Source organism: Polyodon spathula, chromosome 4 (genome assembly GCF_017654505.1).
Source record: "Polyodon spathula isolate WHYD16114869_AA chromosome 4, ASM1765450v1, whole genome shotgun sequence".
In the NCBI taxonomy this organism is placed as follows: domain Eukaryota; kingdom Metazoa; phylum Chordata; class Actinopteri; order Acipenseriformes; family Polyodontidae; genus Polyodon; species Polyodon spathula.
Window position 1 is genome coordinate 58,612,261 of NC_054537.1, and position 12,196 is coordinate 58,624,456.

Genomic DNA, 12,196 nt, shown 5'->3' on the forward strand with positions numbered 1-12,196 from the left:
CCTAAAACACATAATGTAACGTCGGGTGTAAGATGAAAGCAGGATCCACAAAGGCAGTAGCTTTGTGCTTGAATTCAGCAGTTTATTAGTACAGGTCAAAGAAGCAATTAAGGACCACGCCAAAGCAAAACTAAAATAATAAATCTCTCTGTGCTAAATTCCAGTCTACGTCGCGCTCTCACAGAGACAGACTCAGACAGTCACTCAGTCGCACAACTGCGCTCAGGCATGCACTCATATTTATCTCTGCATTAAACCACGCCTTCCATCTGCCTTCACCAATCCCAGACATGCCATTCAGACTTCATTCATCCCGCCAGCATCCAAGGTGTACAAATGTACGTCCACGATTGGTAAAACCAGACAGACGGGCAACCAACCAACACTCCCCCCATCCCTCTCCCCCCCCCCCGGCTAGCTAGCTAGCAAAATCACAGAGGCACTTTCCCATGCAATGTGTAAGAGAGAAAAAATAAATAATTATTTGTATGATTTTATAGATACCTTTATTTTTATCACAATCTGGTTTTAATAGTAGTAATGCCCTTTGTGCTTTTAATCGACGACCATTAAAATTTCAATTTGTTTATGCTTGTGAAATAAAAAGGTATACTGTATTAACAATACTACAATAACAGTAATACAATCAATTTAATTGATGGGGTTTTGCTGTGAAACCGTTTACCTTCTGCCTTTTACCGCAGAGCTTTTACAATCGCCAGGAGAATGAGCAACTCATTAATAACCCTACAGAGAAGCATAATCAGAGCAGAATTGCCAGCGGTCTGAATGTCCAAACTCTTGTCACGTGGTCATTTCAATAATATCTAAACCTGGGAAGTTTTTAAACTCAGGACTGAGTGCAGGGCTAGTGCGAGTTTCAAGTTGGTTAGATATATTGCATACAACCACAGCATCCTCACTCCCAGGTGCAGACTGCTTCATAGATAATATATGCACCCAGGTCCTGACTGTATAACACAATGTTGCACTTCCTCTAAGAAAATGATCACTACCTACAGATTCAGAAATAAAATGTGGGTTTTAACACTGAGAACAAAAGACCATATCATTAATCAGGCCAAAGGAAATGAAAATGCTCCAAGAGCCTAAATGCTTGGATGCTTGCCACAGACAGAATGCAATAAAGCTAGAAGAAGACAATTACATTACATTACAGAGACACAAAGCAGGCACCAGGGCTTAATATTAATATGCTAGTCTAGTCACAGACCTGCATTCCTGCTCTTTCATCAAAGTGATATTGGGAGAGAATGAACAAGCTTCAGTTTTTCAAGATTGCACTCTTAAACCGAATCTACTTTTTTTTTTTTTTTTTTTTAACACTTCTTAAAACCAATTCAATTACAGCGTTGGTAAAGTTAGTAATTCCTCCAATATTCTAGCTGTAAATACAGAATCAGGGCCTTGTTTCTCTGTACCAATACAATGTTGTATCAGGGGTGTACGGTCAGGAACACATTATACAACAGCTTAATCGTCCTAACTGTCGTATTCCACCAAAACCTACTTACCTCTTGTATTACCTGCCCTATGAATGCCACAGGTGGATGGATCGCAGTCATTTCCCTCACTGAGCTTTGAGAAACATGGCTGCTCTAATTCATGCTGTGTGTTAAAGACATGTGCAGAGACACACACAGCGGCAGAGCGCATCAGCTCACATGGTCCTTATTCATCTCTACTTCTTTCAGCAGTATTTGTAAGCTACTGTAATGCTTTCTTTTTGCTGGTGTTTGGGCAGATGCAGTGATGTAGCTAGGATTTTCTTTTGGGGATGGATGGATGGAGATTTTTTTTGATGAGGGTTAATAACACTGGCGTAGCGCAAGGATTTTGTGGGGGGATCAAACCCCAAAAACCAGCCCCTTTGCTTGGTCTCCTAACACATCCCACAATTTACCTTTACAATTAGATAAGATATTACCTAATTACATTGTTTTAAATGTGTCACATATGTTCTAACTAATTTCATTATTCTTTAGTCAAATATATGCATTAATAAAAACACATCTTCATTAGTCTATTTAACATAGTACTGCATTTAATGTATAGTTCCAAACAAGTGAATTGTGGGAATTTATAATTCCACATACAGTATCAAGTAGATAGAAAACGGGGTGTTAGATCTGGTATGAATAATGATTACACAAAAGCGAAGTCCACTCCAAGTCCATCTTTTCCTCGTGTTTTGTGGTTAATGTATTTTCAGATATAGAGGGCATGTAGAATGGGAGTAGCTTTAGCTAGCCTACCTGTCGTATTGAAACACCACACCAATTACGATTCAACTGGAACATAGAAGCCAGTGAAAACTGATCGATAGCCTCTCCCATGGGGTTTGCTGAATCATGCTTCTGTGATGGGGAGGCTCAAGGGGGGTGCCTACCTGCAGATAATTATAAGGACCTTGATGAGCAGCAGGGTCTGTCCCACTCCATTCTCCTCCTCCTCCTCCTCCTCCTCCTGCTGCTTGCTGCTGAGGCGCTGGGTGCTGTGGGCAAGCTGGCTGCTCAGGACTTGCAGCAAGTCTTGGGGGAGCAGGGGGATCTCTGAGGCACACTCCTCTGGCCTGGGGAAGGCAGAGACACAGGTCACATCAGTACAAATTCAATTCTTCAGTATTTAACCATGTTGAAAACCAATGAGGTCTGTATCTCATTTACAAGAGGTCACTCGTAAGCAAAGAATGCTTATAATTTTTTTTTTCCTTGCCTTGTATGAGTACAAGCAATATTTTCACCGGCTCACTTTATATTTTGCTATTTTCAAGAAACATTATTAAATTTAAAAGGATACCTTATCAGACTTGAAGAAAAAACAAGGTAGAAACACAAGCAGCTAAACCTTTTAATTCAATTTACTGACAAGACCCCAAAAGCATTTCTAACACGCTTCTAATCCTATTAGCAATCATTACTGCTATCCCTGAACTTAAATAATTGGTTCCTTACCATTGGCTTAATTAACTTGTCAGGCAATCGTAAATTCACACAGCATCACAAATTCCAAGACTTTGCCAACGACAAGAGAAAGGACATTATGTAATCATTAATGAATGATGCAAGGGGTATAACATGGTTAGATATATATTCTAATGATTAAGTAATTTAACAATTAGTATTCATTACAGTAAAACAAATCTTTTAATGTCATCCTCTGAAAATAACATAGATTTATATGCTGTAAATTACATGCTATTACAATGAGAACTCTTTCCTATATTCCAATAAACTAAACAAACAAGAAACAAACATTAAGTTGTGTTTCTTAAAAGGCAATGCTTCATTCGTGACATATCTGACTCCATATCTAAGATATTTCCCAGTACTATAGCATATGACAAAGTAACTTTAATAATATTACATAAGACTTTCTCTAAAAAAAAGACTTGGCAATGGATTTCATAAGTTTCCAAGGAGCAGGAACTCAGTTTCATAGTTTCCTATGGACCAATCAAATTATGCAGTCGACGTTGTATAAATCGGGATGTCTGTTTAAATGGGATACAACTCTGGGAGACAGTTCTTCCCAATGCTATATATGTCGTTTAATTGGGATACAGCATTTTCAAATGATGAATGGAGATCGCTTTTCAGAGCAAGACATTTCGCGTAGCACAGTGCAGTGAGTACGTGATTACACTGTGACTTGCGTAAACCAGGCTGAACTCTTGAAGGAGCTGGAGCCTCCTGTGGTTTCTCAGGTTGCTGTTGCAAAGAAAGTTGGCGTGTCAACATCGCAGGTCGCCTCGCCTTGTGAAAAGATGAGATTTCATTATTTTTCATTTAATGTAGAAATAATAAACAGCGATTCATTTCAGTTAAGAATTAAAAAAAAAAAAAAACTACTCACCCATATTTTTAATTATATATTTAACATTTAGTCATAGTGTGATGTGATTTTATTCTTTTCATGTAGAAACAAAAAAGTGTGACTAAGGTCGTCTCGATTAATTGGGACAGCTGCTTATTAGGGATGTTTTTACTTCTCCATAAAGCTGTGCCGACTGTACCGGATGCAATTAGGTTAAATAAAAATGAATACATTATTTCTAGAACAGCTTTTAAACTAACATTTAAATAAGATGTTTGTGTTCTAATCACACGCACGTATAGTTTTCAGCTCTATATCATGGCTCGCCTCTCCTTTTAGGTAACCTAATAAGCATTAACCATATGTAAAATTTGTACCAAGTTTTTGTTGTGTAGTTCGCATCCTCTTAGGTAAAACAGTAAGGACTTATTTTAAGACAACAAGACTAGGTCCTCCTGTTAGAAGCAGCTTGGAGACCGTGGTGCAGCACTAACATGCTTTACAGCTGTTTTTGAAGATGTGGCGCAGTGTTAGAGCTAAACAGCTTAGAAGCTATTTTTATGTGGTCTGGAACAAAGGGGGCTAACGGAGGGTTATGACTGGCAAGTTCATATCAGAGTTGACACTTCCTGAAGTAAAAGGTGTTAAGCACCATCTCATTTGTGTCTATATGAATTTAAGAATGATCTTAAAATCAGTGCTTATACTTTAAGGAAATAGAACTCGCCATAGCAAGCCTAGTTAATATAAGGTTTTATTTATAACTTCCTATAAAATGTATCTATTTTGGTATAGAACATGTCAGGGTGCAGCTGGACCAGTGCTTAAATCAAGTTAATTTTAGTTATTCTCGAAATTAATGTTATCTTATTTATTACTGATTTGTTTGATTCAGGATATATTTTTCAGTCTCTGTGTTTTTTTAATTTATATGGACTTTCCTTATTACCTGTTTTGTTTGCAATCTTTAAATTGTCCTACTATTCTCTCTAATTATCTCTACCATTTACTATGGTTAAATTAGCCCTTCTAGACCTTTGAGGGCCCAGGGAGTCTGGATAATTCAAGTTTGCAAGAGGTCTTTCTTTGAAGCAAAGGTGTTGAGGCTTACCCTGCTATGTGATGTTCTCATTCAGTACACGAAAAAAGGAATCAAGGATACCTTTTGTCAGAAGACTAAGCAGAGTCTAGTTGCCACCACTTACACTGTACAGGGTTATTTCAGGCAGACGTTTATATCGGTCAAATAGCACTTGCCATTTGCCATTGATTTCAATAACGAAGGCATCATTTATACTGTGTTAAGCATGCCATATATTTTGGGAAAACTCAGCTGTTTGGATCTCGTCACATAGACTTAAATAAAAAACACTGCTTTATACTCTTACTAATCCACAAATCAGCTGTTTTTACCTCGTTATCTTGCCATTCACATAGATTTCAATAAAAAAGGCAGCACTTTACTGTAGTAGAAAAGCTTGACAGATCGATCAGTCAGCTGTTACTGAGTGATTACTCCTGCACTGTACCTTGGCTATTTAATCCCTACAGCAGTGTCAGGTTTATTTACAGTTTGAAAAAACAGCACTTACTGCAACAGCAAGCAAGCGATGTGCATCAGCACGAAAATTCAGTGTAAATAAAATGTCTCTGTTAGATGCTGTGCACTTACGCTTGGAACTCTGTCAGTGAGTAAACAATGCAACATTGCTTCAAGAAGCAGGGGACTATGGGAATGGACGTGATCATGAACTGGGGAAGGGGATGGGAGTACTCTGTAAATAATGTGTGTTTGTAAACTGTGTTGTTCTTGTTCATATTTGTTAGTATTGGTGCTTGTGTGACTACAACTGAAAGAATGCCTGTGCGTGAGTGCGTCACTGAGGGGGGTGGGAGCAAGTATGACAAGAGCAGTCTAAGAAAGGGAGTGTTGGACCAATGAGTGAGGAAGGGGGAGAGACTTGGGCGTGTGTGTGGAGATGCCAGTTTGAAAGAGAGAAGCAGAACTAGCGGCGGGAGAATTGAGTGAGTTAAGAGAGGTTGAGTTTTTGAGCGAGAGGAATGAGAGCCATTGTTTAATAAAAAGCTAATAAAATAAATACAGCAGTTTCCTACTGTTTTGAACCGCAACTGTTCTCTGTCTCATTATATCCTGGAAACTCTGCTGCTCAGTGCTACAGTATGTAAATAAATCCTGTTTGCCTGCAGGGCGTACCATCTCGATCTCCTGCCTCTCAGCGAATGTACGCACCCACACGGCAGATGGCTACTCTGTCACAAGCATTAATACCCTGCATCTTTCTAAACAAGGGATTTAGGGGAGCTCCCTAATAAACGCTGAATCTCAAAACAATAATGATGTAGTACAGTAATTGTTACAGCTGTGATTAATGGTATTTAAAACAGGATTCATTTATCCGCCCTTATTCTGGTCCCATCACAGTCGGATATGCGACAGATTACAGTACTTTTTATTAAACTCACAGATTTAATACATCTTTTTTTATTAGTGCATGTTAACACAAACACGCCCATTCTAAGCGGTGACGGCTGTATCTCTGAATTTTTAAAGTGTCCGCTTGGATCAATGGTGCACAAACCTTTCATTTGATGCCACCTTTTATTAGCATACATTTTGTTGTTAAATCTGGACCTTTTATCGTTAAATCTAAGAAAAAATATGCAATTTACATTAAAACCAGGAAAAAACACCAGTTAAAACATTAGTGCTTTTTTTTGTTTTTTCTTTGTACTCGTCACCCCATACATGGAAGCTGCCATTTCGGCTCTGTTCACTGCAGCTTCACTGACACACACGGCACTTCAAAACATAATTTCTCCAGTTCTACAAGTACTAAAGTCAAGGGCTTATTTGAAAAAGTGAGAACTTGTACTAATTAGCTGTCATTTATGTATTTATTTAAAATGTTCTATTCTCTCTCTCTCATATATATATATGTATATATACATATTTTTTTTTTTTTTACAGAACTGCCCCTTTAGTCATCGTCGTGTCCCCCTTACTGACTCTAAGCTCTGCCCAGGGAGCTGCGCCCCCACTCCCACTTTGCACATCACTGACTTAGATTACTTAGTCTGTATGTTCATGAAGGCAATATGACCTACAACGACATTTCCAGAGAAGCAAGGGTTAGTAAACCATACGGGTTATAAGAGACTAGGCTATTATTGAATTATATTAAATGAGTTCCTGTTGTGAAGGTCAATGCACTCGGCAGCTTTGCACACAACGGTGTGTTCTGGATTGGGATTCACTATCTTGAATTAACTCATTCACACAGGTTCAACTCCTACTGAGAAGCAACTCACTGTAAAATGACTGGTGCAGCAACATGGAATAACCATCACCATCATCATCCCTTAAAAGACCCATATCCTAGCAGCTCATTACTAGTTCTGATAGACTTCACTCAGGTGAGGTGGGCTGGGTCACGAATGTGCAGGAAATTACACATTGGCATTCTGCAACCGTCAGGATCTGTGTTGAAACAACTGCTGGTGTAATGCACTCTGCTGCTGTAAACTTTGCTTACAGGGATATTATAAAATAAGATGTTGACAGTTGTGTTGAATTTCATGTCAACAGGAGGCTGTACACTTTCTCCACAATATAAATGATCTGTCGCAGACCGAAATAACATGGATAAGTGGTTTCTCTGTGGCATATATACTGTACAACAGGTGGACAAGCATCTGTTTACCTATGCAAATGATCATACTCTCAATGGTAAAGAATGTCCTAGCCAAGCTGCCTCTCCTGGATGAGTGGATCTCCACGTGACAGGCGTCTCCACTATATTTACCATGCCAGGCATCCCACTGGGGAACAATAATATCTCCACAGACCCTCTTCAATTAATACTGGGATGTAGAAATGATGTCTTACAAAATACGTCTACTCTACATAGCGTTACCTATATAAAATGTAGAACTATCAGTTTTGAAAATCAGCGCAAATTACTGTGCCTATGTTTTGTTCTTTTAACCCCCCCCCCCCCCCCCCCTTCGTCTTGCAATTTTTTTTTTTTTTTTTTTTTTTTTTTTTTGGTAACATGGGGTTCTTCCATTCTTTACAAAAATTGAACATTTCCAATAGTTTCGGTCAAATGTTTCACTAACAGTGGCAAAACTACAGCATTTACAACAGTTAATTACACTGAGGACAAGGGTACAGAGTTGCTCACCAAAAAATATTTACAGTAGAAGCCGCCAACATAGTAACGACACACACTCACTGGCTCCTGCAAGCAGGACACTGATCACAGCCTTTACTTATTAGTGGAAAAACACTTTCCTTCACTTGACACCATGATCTGACTACATGGATTTACTACACTGTATATCGCACAGCAAAGGATTTACTACACTGTATATCGCACAGCAATGCATTTACCACACTGTATATCGCACAGCAATTATTTTTGCCCGTGTGATTTCATTACATTTGGTTCACTGTGAAAGCTTAAAAAACGTTTTTCTCCAACGTCTAACTTTTCTTTATTATTACTTCATTGGTTACTACAAGCCCAGCTTTATTCATTAGAATGTTTTTCTGTAACAGTTAAACATGAATTAAAAACAAACATTTTGTAATATTTAACAGTGCAATTGCACTGTTAATGTTCAGTAAATACTATTTATTTAGTTAAATATATTGAGCAATATATGGACCAATACTTAATGAAATTCAATAAAAATAAAAAATAAACAAACATTGGGGGCCATTGAGTTGAGTTAGGATTATCGTGGAAACGTTTCTTCCAGTAGTACTACACATACCAACTTTGAGCGTTTAATGCTTATGGGTGAGCGAGTAGTTGAAGTAGAGCACCAGTGGCGTCCACAGAATCTGAATTTACTAAAAAAAAACCTAATGGAGGCACATTTCACAGTATTGGTTTTCATCAGAGTTTAGCTTAAGCCTGAGTTGTTAATGTAAATGAGGCTTAGATGAATTATTATGCAATACAAAACTATGTTGCCCGACTACTTTTAAATACCTTGTCCCCCCCTGAATTAATTCTGTGGACGCCCATGTGCAGCACTGTACCTTTTTCATGCATGACTGCTAATACACTAAAGAACATCATGTTCTTATCTTACTCAGAGTGCAGTCTCCTCAGCTAAACCAGAGCGAGGCGGAAAATCGTGTAGCTGTGTTCTGAAACGGGGCTCGACGTATATTCCATAGTGGGTTTCCATTCATTTTATTTTAATCTGCGTTTAAAATCTCAGCCCTTAGCACACTCTGCCTGCCATCCAATCCAGAGCCTCTCTCTGGAATCACAGACAATGTGCAGTGGCTTTGTGAGGAGGATTACACAAACCTTGGAGGTGAATAGTTCCTTAGAAAAATGAAAATGAAAAAGTACTCTACATTGCTATAAAACATATTTGGTTCACAATGTACTTATTACTGAGTGTCTTATATCAATCTATTTTTGCAAAGATAAACAGTGCTACCTACTGTAGAAAGAAAATATTCAGCACTGGGTTTACTCGGCTGCTGCAAGTCCAAACAGGTGTAAGTTCAAACTCAAACAGTGCACGCACATACAGAACATCCTCGGTTATCAGCAGAATGCAATCACAAACATCTAACACAGTGTATGATTAAAGATGGGTGAAGATTGGTACCAATCAAGGCAGTTATCGTGTTCACTAAATTTAAAACCAAAATTCAGTCTCTACCCTCCAACAGTAAGAGACTGAGAAGCTGCAGTGTTCAGTTCCAATCAAGCTGCATGAATACGACGCCAGGTAAACCGTTTACTTCTGAATGCCCTTCTATGCACTCAGCTTTATTTCTCGTGTTGGGTAAAACAATCCTGAAAACCTGATTGTGACAGGACAGGAAGACAGGAAACTGCAGTGCAAAAGCGCAAATACGTACTTTAATAAAACAAAACACAGGAACAAAGCAACAAATAAAACAGGCACACGAGCCAAAATAAAAGTTTAAACAAACACAAAAACATAGGCTGGGCATTCGCCTTCACTACTTACAAAATACAAAAAACTGTTCAGGCTGGGCAGAGCCTTCACTGAACTTTACATAAACAACATGTGCAGAAGCGCAGTAGCAAAACACAGTGTACACTCACCAAACTCCTCTCCCCAATGGAGCCCTGGGCTCTACTTTTGTGAGGTGGCTAAATTAAGGAGCAGCCACATTCTCACATGTTTTTGGCAGGGACAGGAATTAACCACCTCCCTGCCAATCACCACCAAAACACCACAAAACACTACACTATTTATAGGCAGAGCTCAATTTGTGAACCACAGTAAGAATCGCTTGATTTATGCCAGTGGTGCACAACTGAGGTCATGAAGGGCCGGTTTCCCTCCTGGTTTTTGTTCTAACCATACCCTAAATTAGTTAATTGGACCAATTAAGCTTCTAATAAGGTCCAATAAAGTACTTTAGGGTGCAGTTGGAATAAAAACCTGCAGGGACACCAGCCCTCCAGGACCGAGTTGTGCACCACTGACTTATGCCTTTGTTTATTTAACCTTTCATGGTTCTCACATATACAGTAAATAAACTGTTCCCCCAGTTCTTACAAAAAATAACAGAACAAACTACTTTACATAGAAGGTTTTTTTATAATTGTCAGAGAGGCATATTTTCTACCAGCCGTGCTCTGTTTGATACAGTTTGAAGCCCAGGTGAAGATGGCTTTAAAACTATTTTAGATTCTTTTATCAGGTTTGCTGACTGCAATGGTCTACTACAGAAGGTTCAATCAGAAGCATTATCTGTAGAAGTGTAAAAGTTGTCACAATGCTTTTGCAATTAAAGTTTAAAGTCAACTTACTTTAATATAATTTAAATCTTCTAGAAAGGACCCCTTGGTGAACTGAAAGATCGACCCTTTACATCCTGGATACCACAGCAGTCCAAAAGCACAGTAGCTGGTGTTCTCTACAGTAGGAGATACCACTCACTTTTTCCGATTCCTCTTTGCTAGCTTCACTCCAACAACAGATGCTGGTATTACATGTATAGCCTAGTCTGGGATGCATTAAAGACATGACAGCTAAAACTGTGTGGCTGTGCAGAACGACAAAGTTCTAACCATAAAAACAAGCCAAATAAAAAGCTCTTGTACTCACCGCCTGGGATCCAAGGAGTTGACATCAATGATTTTCTCAAACGAGGTCACAAACGCCTCCAGCCATTGCTGCAGGTAGACGAGGTCCTTCTGAGAAGTAGTAGAAACAAGCCGCAGTTACAAAGGAGAGAGCAGGGAGCAGCCATCCTTATTTATGTATGGAAATAATCTATTGCGAGCTACTAACTGTACACCTCGATTACTTACATAGATAAAAACATCCACTATGTACTGTTTTTTTTTTTTTTTTTTTTGTTCTTTGTTTTTTTTTTTTTAAAACACAATTTACAATAAGTGTGTCTTATTGTGATCATTTTGGTTTTGCAGTCCTCTTGCTCACCCAAAGTGCTCAAAAGGAAGACACTCTTATACCATAAGAGACAGGGATCAACTGGGCATATTGACCTCTTATCGATGGAAATGTGAATACGACTCAGACAGACCCAGGACGTGTAACCAGCATGAGACTTCATCCCCAGAAAGTGCACATTAGGAAAGCCAGTGTAAAGTCCGAACTCCTTCCTGCTCAGCTGATAAACACAGTAGAAAAGTTCCCTACAGAGGTAGCTACCATGAGCAAACAATATCTGTATCTGTGTGCGAGGCAATCACAGCAGTCATTTCCTGTGCCTGAACAGGGAATACACTGCAGCACAGCTAACCAGCGCAAAGCTAAACTCAGACGAGGAGACAGCTCTGCTGTAAACACTACTAGTATAACACTGTATTTTAACTCCAGTCCATCCTGTTCTACTACAAGACAGTGGTTCGGTTGAGATACTGTAGGTGTGCTGGCAAATGCGCAAAGATCACACAGTGGTTACTAAAACTACAGTACCTAGGTCAGGACAGAGTGCCTTTGTTATCACATTAACTACAGGAAACCACCAGAGAGAGACCCCTGCAACACAAAACCTCATGTGAAATAGTGTTACTGTACAGGGGGGTGACTGACTGTGAATAGAAACCTCAAGAGTCTCATCCTCAGGTCTTTCTCTTCCTCTCTTTCATTTCTCCCTTGCACCAAACTCTCACTTTCACTACTCAACTGTGTGAACAAGCACTGATTAAAAACCATTTGTGTAAGTGACTGTATTTGTCCGAATCGTCAGATGTGCCCCCACTCCATTTCACTACTCCCCACTACCCTGCCCTTCTCTCTCTCTCTCAGCAGTTTACCTCGAGCTGTGTGAGTGAAGGCAGCTCCATGGTGCAGTGCCTCC

At 39.2% G+C, this 12,196-nt stretch overlaps 1 protein-coding gene across 2 annotated transcripts in view; it reads right to left on the reverse strand.

Annotated features, from left to right (window-relative positions):
• LOC121314676 (neurobeachin-like protein 2) overlaps positions 1–12,196 on the reverse strand; it is a 125,391-nt gene that overhangs the window by 86,917 nt on the left and 26,278 nt on the right. For both annotated transcript variants that reach the window (XM_041248172.1, XM_041248170.1), the window contains exons 2-3: positions 10,975–11,063; positions 2,411–2,593 (exon numbers count right to left, since the gene is read on the reverse strand). In XM_041248172.1, the coding sequence (XP_041104106.1) occupies positions 2,411–2,593; positions 10,975–11,063 (272 nt within the window). The remainder of the gene's footprint in view (positions 1–2,410; positions 2,594–10,974; positions 11,064–12,196) is intronic.